The 15212-nt window shown below is 37.3% G+C and overlaps 1 protein-coding gene across 3 annotated transcripts in view; it reads left to right on the forward strand.

Annotated features, from left to right (window-relative positions):
- The window catches only part of LOC102148739 (NACHT, LRR and PYD domains-containing protein 12), a 39557-nt gene that overhangs the window by 3862 nt on the left and 20483 nt on the right, over nt 1-15212 (forward strand). For 2 of the 3 annotated variants that reach the window (XM_014729077.3, XM_014729078.3), the window contains exons 2-4: nt 9392-9462; nt 10624-10668; nt 13254-14913. In XM_014729077.3, coding sequence (XP_014584563.1) covers nt 9392-9462; nt 10624-10668; nt 13254-14913 — 1776 coding nt within the window. Of the gene's footprint in view, nt 1-9349; nt 9463-10623; nt 10669-13253; nt 14914-15212 lie in introns of all 3 variants that reach the window. The other variant, XM_070256858.1, reaches the window with a different exon arrangement.

Below are 15212 nucleotides of genomic sequence, written 5' to 3' on the forward strand. Positions count from 1 at the left end.
AAAAATATAAATTGTATCATGCTTATATATGCATTGTTCTGCTGCTTGCTGCTCTTACAACATTATGTCTGAGAACTTTTCATGTTAGTACATTTAAGTCTAACTCGTTCTTTTTCATTGTTGAAGAGTATTATACAGAATAGATAGGCTATAATTTGTGTAGCCATTTCCCCATTGACATAGTTATTTCCAAGTTTATGCTAATATAAAACGTGCTGCACTGTATATCCTTGTACATCCTTCCCTCTTTACTTTCTCTATTGACTTCTAAGTGCTACTTTTAGTCTATACTAGATTCTTATGCATGCTTAGGTTTGTTTGATGATTTTTTATTTGGTTCTACTGAGCCATTTCTTTATATTTGCATTCATACCACACTTTTAATTTCTATAGTTTTGTAATATGTTTGATATCTGTCGTGGAAAGAGTCTTCTTTTTTTCCTGCAATTTTATGTTATTCTTGCATATTTACTTTTTTACACGGATTTTAGAATCAGATTGTCATACCCATATAGAATCTTTTTGGCATTTCTGTTGGCATTGCATTGAGTTTACAGATTTAACTGGGGAAAATTGCCATCTTTACATTAATGAGTTGTCTTTTATATAAATAAACGTGGTATGGCTCTCTATTCAAGTTTTTAAGTCCTTTGGTAATGTTTCATAATTTTCACCATAAATGTCTTGAACATATCCTGTTTGGCTTATTTCTAGATACTGTATAGCTTTTGGTGCTACTATTAATAGGATTTTTCTTTCATTTTATAATTATTTTGGATGTATGTGAAAGCTGTTGGTTTTTGTATGGAATTTTTTGTCCAACAACTTTACTGAATTCTTTTCTTTTTAATAGTTTGTTCATTGATTCTATTGGATTTTCTTGGGAGGTAAATAGGTTATGTGCAAATATTGATAGCTTTGTCTCTTTGTCTTCCACCTGTATACCACGTGTGTTTTTCTTGTCTGAATGCATTGGCTAAGATCTCCAGTATAAGATTTAATAGTAGCAATGATATCAGACATTGTTATCTTATCCCTCCCTTTAAGGGGAATTCTTCTAAAATTTTATCAAGTATGATGTTTACTCTGGGTTTCTGCCAGTTGTCCTTTATTAAGTTAAATGTTTTCTTTAATTCCTAGTTTTCTGAGGCTTTTGAAAAGCAAGAGTAGATATGAAATTTTATCAATTGCTTTTTCATCTACAGGTTGGAACATATAGTTTTTTCCCTTTTAAATTGTTAATCCATTGAATTGTGTTGATAGCTTTAAAAATTTTTCTGTTATGAAAATTTCCAAACATAAACGACAGTAGAGAGCGCAATAAACCCTCGTGTACCCATCACTCCGCTTCAATAGCCATCAACATTTTGCCATACTTGTTTCAGCTATCCCCCTCCCTTCTTTTGTGCTGGGGTATTTTAGGTTGATTGTGAATGTCATATGATTTCACTCCTAAATATTTCAGTATGCATCACAAAAAATTATAGCAAAAAGGACATCTTTTCGTATAATCATAATGCCATTATCACACTAATGCCCAGCGCATATTCAGATTTTTCCAATTGTCTAAAAAATGTTTTTACCATGGGGTTTGTTCCAATCAGGATCCAACCAAAGTCAACTGTTGTATTAGGTTATATCTCTTAAGTTACTTTTAAGTTTTTAAAAAGCTAAAACAGAACATCATCTCCTCCCTTTTGTTTCATGGCATCGACTTGTTGAAGAAGCTTGGCGTTTGTCCTGTAGACTCTCCCTCGTTCGGGATTTGGCTGATTACTTCCTTGATGTGCTGTTTTACTTATTTCCGTATTGCCTATATTCCCTGTAGACTGGAAGCTAGATCTAAATACTTGATCAGATTCAGGTTCTTTATTATTATTTGGAAAGACTATTTCATGGTTGATACTATGTACTTCCTTTTACATAATGTTTGCTTATCTCACTTTTAGTGATACTAAAAGTGGATTGAACTGGGCATAGTCTAATCCTTTCATTGTAAGGTTCTCCATCATAGTTTCACCTAATGGCCTTACCATCCATTTGACAACGTCTGAATCAATTATTTCCTTAAGGGTTTCAAACTAGTGATTTTCTAATTCTGTCATTCTTTCAGCATTTATTAGCTAGCATACTTCTGTGTGAAGAACTGTCCCTCATCTACTAGGACTATTTGTTAAGCCTAAAATACAGTTCCTATAGGAAAGACAGGATAAATGCTTAACTCTTTCCCTGTAATTGCCAATTTTCCAAGTAAGGGGTTGGTGCCCTGTTCCACACTGACAGATCTGTCAATGTTAAAGGTTCCCTGCATTCCTAGGATTAACCTTTCAGGGCATGATGTATCTTTTTAATGTACTGCAAGATTTGAGGGATTAATGTTTTATTTAGCAGTTTTGTATCTATGTTCATAAGTGAGGCTGCCTGTAGCATTGGTCCTCGGCTTGGAGCTGATCCCCTCCTCTAGGGGGCGTTTGGAAATGTCCGGAGGTGCTTTTGTTTGTCAGTTTATTGAGTGTGTGTGGGGTGAGTCCTACTGGCGTTTAGTAGATGGGGATCAGGGATGCTAAGTGAAGAATTGTTCCATGAAAAATCCCCTTAGCACCCCTGTGAAAAATGATGGGCTATAGTTTTCTTGTGCTTGTCCAATTTTGGTATTAAGGTTATGCGTTTTTATATCTAGGTTCATAGGTGAGATGGGTCTATAATTTATTTCTCTTTACTTGTCAGTTTTGGTATCAAGATTATACTAGCCTTATAGCTGTGTGGTGTCATTTCCTTCTTTTGTTTTGTTATGGAAAATTTTATATAAAGTTTGATTAATCTGTTCCTTATACAGTTTGGTCACACTCTGCCACAAAACTTTTTGGGGCTGGAGACTTTTGAGGAAGATTATTATCATTTCACATTCTTCTATGATTAACTGGTCTGTTTAAATTTTCCATTTCTTAGGCCAATTTTGGTTATTTTCTTGGAAATTATCCACTTCACCAAGATTTTTGAAATTATTAGTATAAAAGTTATATATAGTACTTTCTGATAATTTTTTAATCTCTTCTGTTTCTGTAGTTTGTTTCCCTTTCATTTTTATGTTAATTTGTACCTTTATTTTTGAAATCATACTTGCCAAAAATTTGTCCATTTTATTGTTTTTTTCAAAGAACTATCATTTTCTTTTATTGATCTACTCTATTGTTTTATTATTGTTTGCTTTCTATTTCAATAATTATTAATTTTTTATTAAGGCGTAGTTGACATATGACATTGTATTAGTTTCAGGTGTACAACACAATGATTCAATATTTGTACATGTTGCAAAATGATCACTGCAATAAGTCTAGTTAACATCTGTCACCATAAATAATTACAGAGGTTTTTTTTTTTCTTGTGATGAGAACTTTTAAGATCTACTCTCTTAGCAACTTTCAAACATGCAATGCAGTATTGTTAACAATAGTCACCATGCTGTACATTACATCCCCACGACTTGTTTATTTTATAACTGGAAATTTGTACCTTTTGACCACCTTCACCCATTTCGCCCACCCTCACCCTGCCCCCCACCCCCACCTCTGGCAACTACTAATCTGTTCTCTGTATCTATGAGCTTCTTTTTTTTTTTTTTTGATTCCACATATAAGTGAGATCATGCAGTATTTGTCTTTCAGTCTCTGACTTCTCTCATGATGCATTCAAGGTTCATCCATGTTGTCAGAGATGGCAAGATTCCATTCTCTTTTATGGCTGACTAATATTCCATTGTACATATATACCAGAGAGTCCCGCCTTGGCAGTTAATCCCCACCTCTGCTTCCCCACCAGAAGTAGTCACTGTTCTGATTTATTGTCATAGATTGGTTTTGCACATTCTGGAATTTCATTTAAGTGGAATTACACAATATGTACTCTTTTGTGTAAAGCTTCTCTCTGTACATAATGAGTCATCCACATTGTTGCCATATCAGTACTTCAGTCTTTTTTATTGCTGAGTAACACTCCATTGTATGGATTATATCACAGTTTGCTTATACGCTCTTGTGTTCATGGATACCTGGGCTGTTTCTAGTTTGGGTTATTGTGAATAAAACTGCTATAGCCATTCTTGTATCATTCTTTTTGTGAACATATATTTTCATTTTTCTTGGGTAAATACCTAGGAATGGAATTGCTGGGTCATAGGATAGGTATATGTTTGTTTTATATAAAACTGCCATATCTTTACCATTTCACTCTCCCACCAACATCCTTACGAACAGTTGGTATTGTCAGTCTTTTGAATATTAACTATTCTGGTGGGTGTGAAGTGATACCTCATTGCAGTTTTTATTTGCATTTCCCTAATGACTAATGATGTTAAGCATCTTTTGATGTGCTATTGGCCATTTGTCTGTCTTCTTTTGTGAAAGATCTGTTCAAATATTTTGCTCATTTTCTTTTTTTTTTCATTGTGGTAAAATATACATAACATAAAACTTATCACTTTAGTTACTGTTAAGTGTACAGTTCAGTAGCGTTAAGTGCATTCACATTGTTATGCAACCATCATCACTATCCGTCTCCAGAACTTTTTCATCTTCCCAAACTGAAACTCTGTACCCATTAAAGAATAACTCCTGATTACCCTCTCCCCTCAGCCGCTGGTAAACACTGTTCTACTCTCTCTGAATTTGGCTATTCTAGGTACCTCATGTAAGTGCAATCATATAATATTTGTTCTTTTGTGTCTGGCTTATTTCACTTAATGTACTGTCTCCAAGGTTCATTCATTTGGCATGTTTCAGAATTTTCTTCCTTGTAAAGGCTGAATATTATTCCGCTGTGTGTGTATCCCACATTTTGTTTATCCATTAATCAGAGGACGTTTGGGTTGTTTCCACTTTCCCATTTTCTTTTATAATTGCATTTTTTATTGATTTTTTCTACTTTTACAATCGATTCTTTCTTTTTCTACTTTTAAAATTGACATACCACATTATATTAGTTTTAGGTGTACAACATATTAACTTGATATATGTATATATTGCAAAATAATTAGCACAATAAGTTTAGTTTATTGATTTTATTTAATATTGATTGATTTTATTCACATACTGTAAAATCCACCCTTTTAACATGTGCAATTTAGTGATTTCTAGTATATTCACAATGCTGTGCAACCGTCACTATCTAATTTCAGAATATTTCCAACACCCCAAACAGAAATCTCGTAACCATTAGCAGTCACTACCGTTCCGCATTTGCCCGATCCCTGGGCAACTGCTAATCTACTCTCTGTCTCTGTGGATTTGCCTATTCTGTACATTTCATATAAATGGAATCATGCAATATGTGGCCTTTTGTGTCTGTATTCTTTCACTGGGCATAATATTTTCAAGTTTCATCCATGTTATAGCACATATCAGTGCTTTGTTCCTTATTATGGATGCATAATATTCCATTGTAAGTATATACCACATTTTGTTTATCCGTTGATGGACATTGTGTTTGTTTCCACCTTTCTGCTATTGTGTCTAGTGCTGCTGTGTATATTCTTGTACAAATTTTTGTTTAAATACCTATTTTCAATTCTTTTGGATATATACTTAGGAGTAGAATTATGGGGTCATATGGTAATTCTGTGTTTAACTTATTGAGGAACTGTCAAACTTTTCCTCACTGGCTGTGCCATTTTATATTCCCACCAGCAATGTATGAGGGTTCCAGTTATTTCACATTTTTTTCCATTTTCCATTTTTTAAAATTATAACCATCCTAGCGAGTGTGAAGTAGATTATTATTATTCAGTCATAAAAAGGAATGAATTACTGATACATGCTACAACATGAATGAATCTTGAAAATATCATGCTAAATGAAAGAAGCCAAACACAAAAGGCCACGTATTGTATAATTCCATTTCTATGAAATGTCTAGGATAGGCAAATCCTTAGAGACAGAAAGTAGAATTGTAGTTGCCAGGGGCTGGGAGAGTGAAGAGTGGGGGGTGTCTGTTTAATGGGTACAGCATTCCTTTTTGGGATGATGAACATGTTCTGGAATTAGATAGTAGTGATGCTTGCAAAACTTCGTGAATATACCACAAAGCATTGAATTGTACGCTTTAAAAGGGTGAATTTTATGATATGTGAATTATATCTCAATAAAAAAAGTACAATATAGATGAGTGGAGGTGAAATTTGATATTTAAATTTGTAACGTTGCTCTCCCTTGTTTTCAGCAGCATGCACACCATGTGGAGTCACCATGAAAAGTTGTGCAGTTTGTTGACTGAAAAGGCACACAGCCAAGGGTGTGAAGGGGACTGAAATTAGCTTATACTCTGCTCTCTAACTTGTGTTCCCTGGCTCGGTGCTGCCCTAGCTGAGAGGAAGAAGCTTCACTTTACCAATTTTAATTCAATTGCCCAGAGGAGACATCTTACTTTGATTTGTTTTCTTGGAGAAGGCACCTTTTAGTACTTTGCAGAAAGATTCCATATGTTCTAGTGGAGATCCTGTTACAATGGATACTACTTTCCCATCCTGGAATTTGGGCCATCTCACAGCCTTTTATTCTAACTTGGTCTAATAATCAGTTATAAAATGCCCTCATAATTCCCCAAAGGTCTGTTGACTCTAACTCACTCTCTGGTGTAATTTCTGCGTCAGAGTTCTTAGTTCAGGCAACAGAAATTGATTCTGCATAACTTAAGCAAAAATTGGGATTTTTGAAAGGACACTAGAGTTGCTCAAAACCAAATGGAGTGTTGTATAACAAGACGTCAAGGAGGTCAGGAACTAAGGAAGCTGAAGGCATTTGGGTAGCAGAACCTCAGTCCCTAGAGTCTCCACTCAGATTTAAAAATTCAGTCACAGAGAATCTGATTATTCCACTAAGAGGGATGGGATCTCTTATCAGATCAAAGATCAGTGAAAGAATGCTGGAGAAACCAAGCAATAGCTACCAAAGGAGGCAAGAAGAAGAGGATGCCAACATCCAAGTGAAGATGTTGAGTAAGCCTTTAGAAGATAAATCTGGATCTCAGAGGAGAGGGCTAGACTAGGATAAACAATTAGGAGTTGCAAGGATGACTGAAATAATGTGCATGGCTGAGATTGCCCAGGAAGAGAGTAAGTGGCCGTGCACTCCTCCAGCTTCATTGCCTGAAGGCAGGAGTGCTTACTGGAGTAATTTGTAACTGGAGGATTGTTTCTATTTTTTAGAGGACATGATATTCCTAGTTATTGAGAAAAGAGCCCGGGATGTGGGAATATAATGCTGTGCTGGGAACACTCCATCTCATGACGATGAAATTGTTATGTGGAGATTTTAATGGAATGTAACTACTTTCTGTCAGTTATAATAAATGCCATCTTATTTTTTTCTCTAACATTCATTATTTATATTGCACTTGGTCCTGTGATAAGTGTTTTATGTATGTCATCTTATTTAATCCTCACAAGAAATTAATGAAGTAGTTATTATTATCACCATATTTTAGAGATGGGTTACTGTAGTCTCAGAGAGTTTGAGTAATCTACTCAAGCATATTGCTACAAAGCAGTGGAAATGGGATTTAAGTAAGGAGTGTCTGAGTTCAAAGACATTTCTACTCCATATTAAATGATACAACAACGCCAACATTAGCTATAGTTTAGGATTTTTGAGCCCTTACTGTGTACCATGTAGTGTACTGAATACTTTATGTGCATTATCTCACTTAATCCTCATAATAACCTTATAAGGGAAGTACCCTTGCTAACCCTATTTAACAGTTGAGGAATGTGAGGTTCAGAGATATTAACTCCATGCTTGTCACATAGTTAGTAAGTGGTAGAATCCGGGCTTGGAAACATCTGTTTGATTCCAAATCTTGTGTGTTTCACCAATACACTAACCTCTATCAAAAATAACTAAATCTTTGAACTGTGGCTTTCTTCCCTTGCTGTGTATTAGAATCCTCTAAGGAGATTTAAAAAAAAAATCAATGGCAAACCTCGTCATCAAAGATTCTGATTTAATTTATCAGGAATGCAGACTGGGCATTGGAATTTTTTTTAAAAAAAGGCTTTTATTCATTCATTCATTCAATAAACATTTTATGAATGTCTTCTCTATGCCAAACACTTTCTAGGCATTTACTTTCTAGCAAGATGTATCAGTTAATTATTGCCACAATGATATATAACAACCACAAAATCTCGGTGGCATGAGAAATTCAGAATTTATTAAGCACTTATTCTCGCAGATCTGGAGGCCAACTGAGATTCAGCTGATTAGGCAGGGCTCTGTTGGGCAACTCTGACTCAGGCTGGGGTGATTCTACTTTTCTTACTGCAGGACTGTGAGTAAATGAGTAGCTCTGCTTCATGTATTTCTTCATCCTCAGACTAGTGAACTAACTGAGGCTTGTTTCTCTCATGGTTCATCTCATGTTAGTGGCAGAATCACGAGAGGGGATATGTTCAACTGTGCAAGCATATTTCACGCCCCTGCTTGAGTCACATCTGTGTACACTCCATTAGCCAAAGCAAGTCTCAAGGCTGAGCTCAAAGACAAGAGTTGGGAAAATAAGCTCCACTTCTTTTGTGTGGACCTGCAAAGTTCATGGCCAAGGCCGAGAATAGGGGCCAGTAGTTCACTTTAGGTGGGAAAGACTGAAAACAATAAGCGTAATACAGAAGAAAATTATCGAGTATGTTAGAAAGTGATAAGTAATATTGCAAAAAAAGAAAAAGAAATTTCAGAGGGTGGTGTGAAGGTGATTTTAATGTGCAGCTGGGACTGAGAACCACTGATCTTACAATGTTGAACCTGAAAAGAAACCTGGGCAATGTTAATTCCCTCAGCCATTTTAAAAATAATAAAACAGACCCAGAAAGTAGAAGAATCTTACTCAAGGTCTATAGGTAGATAGTTACAGACATGGAGCTAGGGCCTAGGTCTCCTGACTCTCTAGACTGTTTCTCTTATACTACAGTATTCCAATCTGTGGTCTTAGAATTCTCCCTTTACCAATGGCACCAAAAATATGTTGTGGAAGGTCATAGTTATTCTTTCTTATCTTGACCCTAAACATTAGAGGTATACTCCCTAAATCCTATGCTTTCCATTGTAACCCAACTCAGAGCCCAATTTGACATTCCCTGTATGTGTACTTTTCAAAAGTTTACAGACATTCTATCCTCTTTTAGTATTTTTATCTTCAAGTTGAACACTGTTGGCTTTGGTCTATCTTCGTATGATCCTCCAAGTCCCACCCCAGCTGTCTACTTGCTTATTGGGCCTTCTCTCTTCCTAAGCTCTATAATGCCTGAAATGGGTAGTCTTTCTTGAGTTACTTTTTTACTCTGGGCTTCCACTGTGCCTTACAGTCATCATCTCTGTTTTGGATTACGGTCTTCTTCATTTGCCAGGATGAACAGTCAAAAGAAAAGAAAAGATATGGAACCTGCTTGTACCTGGAGTTTATTGTCTGAACAGAAAGGTGAGTAACTAAATGTGGGAAGAGAGAGTATAATCTAGGTAATCCTGTTCATTATCTTTCCCCAACTTCTTCTCCTCGTAGATTTTGGGATTCTTGCAAATCGTTAAAATTGTGTTGCATGTGCATAGGAGTGTGTATGTTAAGATATTACATGGATACCATATTTGTCCATTAATAATCTCTTGAAACTGCCTCCACAATATTTGTGTTTCCCAAAATGAGGAAAAGGACAGAAAGGAGAAGAGGCAATTGTGGTTTCTACTGTTTTCCATAATTCCAAAAGCATTTATAATCATAAAAGACTCTTAAGTCTCTCCCCCTACTGTAACCACAGATTTTCACAGGAGACAGCACAAAAGAGCAAAGAGTGAAGATTGCTGGAGTCCTTTCCCTTGTGACTGATTCCTGAACTCCAAAGGATGTTTAGTTAAGGGGAATAGAAACTTGTTATCTTCAACAAACCACTCACTTGCCTGCCCATTTCTGTGACATTCTAGTATCTGCCTCTCCAGACTCTGCTTCCTCTCATCCACCTAGTCACACCTTCTCCCAACTATAAGTCTCACTCTTGCTTTTGAAAGTGTGCAAATACTAAAAACCTATAGGAATTTTGAGGAGAGTGTGTGGTGTGTGTGCACGCATGCATGTGTATATTTTTATCTCTATACCTATAGATGTAAGTGTTTGGATTGAGTGTGTGTGTCTATGTATTGAGTGTAAGTCGTTGTATCTATCTGTTGAACTAACATCAGCAATGCCTTATTCCTTCTCATTAACGAGTTAGGCTCAACAGAAGCTGCAGCAGAACCAATAGGCTAATGTTCAGTGGAAAGCAAAATACCAAAAACAGTGTCTTCAAATAATGTATACCCCTTTAAGTTCATGCCTAAAATTTTCCTTATTGATCATATAAATGTAGGTGTTTACATCCTAAATTATCTATATGGGAAGTTCTTACATTTTACTTTATGTTGAACATTAGCTATAAAATACCATGGTGGGTAAGTTAGAATAGATGTGAGGTAACTTACTTTCTTGGTTGTATTTCTGTTTGTGGAACAGCCTGAATGGCTGTAATTGACTAAATTTCTGTATATTTCATGTTTTGGTATAAAGGTGTCTTTTGTGCTACTCTTAACCTCAACTCTTTTCCTCCCACAGCTGCTTCAGGTTCTCTGGCTTCATATTCATGGAAGGAGCTTATAGGTAGATGTCTTTTCTGTTTTATTCTCTTTTTCTGTTTTGGGAATAATGCCTCTCATGAACCTGGCTGCTCATCCCCATTCCTCTCCCATATTCATTGGGCAATAGTTATTGATATTTCTGGTAACATCTATGAAGCCTTTAACTATCATAACAAGTAGGACTTTTATATCGTATAGAATAGGTATTCGAATACTGGGAGGACCTCCCATTATGGTGATCAAGCACCAGATGTACAAAACTTTATGGCTAGAAAGGACCAGTCTGCTTCTGGGATGATCTTGATGGAAGTCAACAAGTTAGAGACGCTGGGCCAAATCCAGTCAGCTGCCTGATTTTTAAGTAAAAGTTTTACTGGAACCAACCATGCCCATTTATTTACATAAAGTCTATGGCTGCTTTCGGCTAAGATGGCAGAGTTGGGTAATTGCAACAGAGACCCAAAAGCCTAAACTGTTTACAGGATTTTACAGAAAAAGTTTGCCAACACTCATCTAGATCAGCATTCCCTAAACTGAGTTCTACAGAACACTATTCTCCAGGAGTTAATAACTTTGCTTTTAGAAAAGGATTCTATATTCATTTAAGACCAGAAAATGCTGGACTAAACAAAGTTAAACACCCCCTTTTTTTTTTTACTGTGGGTCATCTCAGAGCCTTTCATATGCTAATATACATTGAGAAACTCTTAAAGGGGAGAGAGGGTGCATGCCCCTTAACTTATTTGACTGCAGGGCACCTTTTTCACAGCTCTCCTATTAATATCTTGCAAAATAGTGTTCCAAGGAACACTTTTGTGAGAAATCCTACAAGAAGCTTACACATTCACTTAACAGGATTTGGAACTTGATAACTGACTCTTTGGATTAGTTTTTCTAGTTACAGAAGGTGAAAAGCTATGTAGTATGGTATTTAAGCACATAGATCAGGGCTTCAGACAAACCTGAATCTTAATTAAGTCTCTGCCACTTACTAGCTGTTGAACCTTGGACAAGTTACTAATGCTGTAAGCAGGACTAGCTACATAATTTATGGGGTACAGTGCAAAATGAAAAGGCAGGATCCTTGGTTCAAAAATTATTAAGAGCCAGCCCTGATGGCCTAGTGGTTAAAGTTTGGCACTCACTGCTTTGGTGGCTCAGGTTTGCTTCCCCGTCACAGAATCACACCAGCTGCCATGTGATGGTGGCTCACATAGAAGAACTAGAATGACTTACAACTAGGATATACAACCATGTACTGGGGCTTTGAGGAGGAATAAAATCTAAATTAGAATTAAAATAAGATATTCAGGATAGCAGCAGCAGAGCATTACACCAAGCATGGGTCCTTCTGAGCATGAGACCTGTGCACAGATTGCCTACCCATGAACTTATGACCCTGCTTATGAGTGTCAATTTCCTCAACTGTAAAATGTGGGTAATACCTACTTCATGGGATTAATGTGAGAGTAAAATCAGAAACGTATGCAAGGGGCCTAGCACAGTATCTGGCACAGAATAGGTAATAATAAATGACTTGTTTTTAATTCAAAAGCATTTATAGCCATATTCAATAAATATTTATTGAGTGTCTACTATGTGTCAGACACCATTTTGGGTACTTAGGGTACTATGGGGAAGAAGATAGACAAGGTCCCTGCCTTCATGTAGATTATTGTTTAATGGGAAAGACAGAAAATGAAAAAATAAACAAGGCAATTATAAACTTTGATAAGTGAAGTGCTATGTAGGGAAAACAGAGTGCTGGGAAAGGGAATAGTAGAGAGGATATGCTTTAAATTGGGTGGTCAGGCAAGTCCTCTTCTAGAAAGTAATTTCTAAGTTGAGATCTGAAGGATGAGAAGGAGCTCTCCATGGGAATAGCAGGAGGAAGAGTGTTCCAGGCAGAGAGAATAGCTAGTGGAAAGGCCTGGAGTGGGAAAGAGCATGGTATTTGTGATAAACTAAAAGTAGGCCATTGTGGCTTTAGTGTAGGGACTGAGAAGGATGGTGATATAAAATGAGGCTGGGAAGGGAGATAGGTAGGGCCCAGATTGTGGCATACTTTGTAGGATAAGGTAAAGATCTGGATTTTATACCAAATGCAATGAAGAGCTCTTGAAAGGTTTTGGGCAGGGCAGTGACGTGATGTAGTTGATATTTTTAGATCACATGGGCTGCTGTGTGGAGAGGAGCCATAGATGGGCAAGAGTAGATGAGTAGGAGGTGATTTCAGCAGTCCAGGGAAGAGCTGATAGTGCCTTGTACTTGGGTAGTATTTGAGAACCTAGTGATAAATAAGTGGATTGGAAACTTATTTTGGAGGTTTAAATGTTAGGCCTTGCTAATTGATGGGATGTGAAGGATTCAAGGGAAAAAAGAAATAAAGAATAACTCCTAATATTTTTTTCAGCAACTGGGTGGCACCACTTAACTGAAATGAAATGCCTGGGGAGAGTTTTTTTTGGGGAGGGAGCAGTGGCGTAGAAATCAAGAGCTCAGGTTTAGACCTGTAAGTGAGACATCCAAGTGAAGATGGTAGTATTAGTTATAGTTGTTTGTTGCTTAGGATTCTGTGGTTACTAACTTTTGGTGTCACCTCATTAGATTACCGGGAAGTATTTAGAAAACATCTAAAAGAAAAATACCTAAAAATAGGAGTCGATAAATGTTATCACCATGGCAAGCATATAGAGTCGCGACTGCTTGTTGTAAAAGAGCACTGTATATCAGAAGAGGCATCCTGTGGAATTCCTCAACAAGATAATTTTATTGAGATGGAACATGTGTTTGATCCCGATGAAGAGGGCTCCAGCTCATCCCGAACTGTGGTGCTTCAGGGATGTGCGGGGACTGGGAAAACAGCTGTGGTGCACAAGTTCATGTTTGACTGGGCAGCGGGAACGGTCACTCCAGGCAGGTTTGACTATCTCATCTATGTAAACTGCAGAGAAATAAGCCATATTGCTAACCTTAGTGCTGCTGACCTGATCACTAACACTTTTCAAGATATAAACGGACCCATCCTGGACGTTACTCTTATGTATCCAGAGAAGCTTCTGTTTATTCTTGATGGATTTCCTGAGCTTCAGCACACTATAGGTGACCAGGAAGAGGATCTTAGTGCTAACCCCCAGGAAAGGAAGCCAGTAGAGACCCTCTTATGTAGTTTTGTGAGGAAAAAGCTGTTCCCCGAATCATCCCTCCTGATAACCGCCCGACCTACGACCATGAAGAAACTCCACTCTCTGTTAAAACAACCTATCCAGGCAGAGATCCTGTGGTTTACAGATGCTGAAAAGAGAGCATATTTCTTGAGTCAGTTTTTGGGTGCTAATACAGCAATGAGAGTCTTTTATGATCTACGAGAAAGTGAGGGCCTTGACATCATGTCTTCTCTTCCCATCATCTCCTGGATGATCTGCAGTGTCCTGCAGTCACAGGGAGATGATGACAGGACTCTCATGAGGTCACTTCAGACCATGACTGATGTGTATCTGTTCTACTTTTCCAAGTGCCTCAAAACCCTTACAGGCGTCTCCGTGTGGAAGGGACAAAGTTGCCTGTGGGGCCTTTGCTCTTTGGCTGCAAAGGGACTGCAGAACCAGCAGGTCCTATTTGAAGTCAGCGACCTCAGAAGACATGGGATAGGAGTGTATGATACCAACTGCACTTTTCTCAATCACTTTTTGAAAAAAGCTGAAGGAGGTGTCAATGTCTACACTTTCCTTCACTTCAGTTTCCAAGAGTTCTTGACTGCTGTGTTCTATGCCCTGAAGAATGACAGCAGCTGGATGTTTTTTGATCAAGTGGGGAAAACGTGGCAAGAAATATTCCAACAATATGGAAAAGGGTTTTCGTCATTAACGATACAGTTCTTGTTTGGCCTCTTACATAAAGGAAAGGGGAAGGCTTTGGAAACTACTTTTGGCAGAAAAGTCTCTCCGGGACTTCGAGAGGAGTTATTGAAGTGGACTGAGAAAGAAATAAAGGATAAATCTTCTAGGCTACAGATTGAGCCAATGGACTTGTTTCACTGCTTGTATGAGATTCAGGAAGAAGAATATGCAAAAAGGATAATTGGTGATTTAAATTCAATTATACTGCTTCAACCTACCTATACAAAAATGGACATTCTGGCTATGTCGTTCTGTGTAAAAAGTAGTCACAGTCACCTGTCAGTGACTCTGAAGTGCCAGCATCTACTTGGATTTGAGGAGGAAGAGCGAGCCTCAGCATTCATGCCACCAGCTTTGACACTTAATCAGTAAGTATAGTAATGTCTTTTCTCCTGTGTTTTGGCCTTCAGAAACAATGGACTTTACTGTTTATTTTAAGTATTCAGGCACATGATCATTTCTAGCATTGTCTATAAATAAAAAGGAACATCTCTGTTTTCCATATTTTATGTCAATCAACACAATAATGATTTATTGAATATCTATCGCATATTGAACACTGTTGTAGGTAGACACTGAGGGAAAGCTAACATTTTGAGCACTTACTATGTGCCAGGCCCTGGGCTAGCCTCTGTAACTGTGTGTGTATGAGTGTGTGTGTGTGTAT

The sequence above is a fragment of the Equus caballus genome, chromosome X, assembly GCF_041296265.1.
Source record: "Equus caballus isolate H_3958 breed thoroughbred chromosome X, TB-T2T, whole genome shotgun sequence".
Taxonomy (NCBI): domain Eukaryota; kingdom Metazoa; phylum Chordata; class Mammalia; order Perissodactyla; family Equidae; genus Equus; species Equus caballus.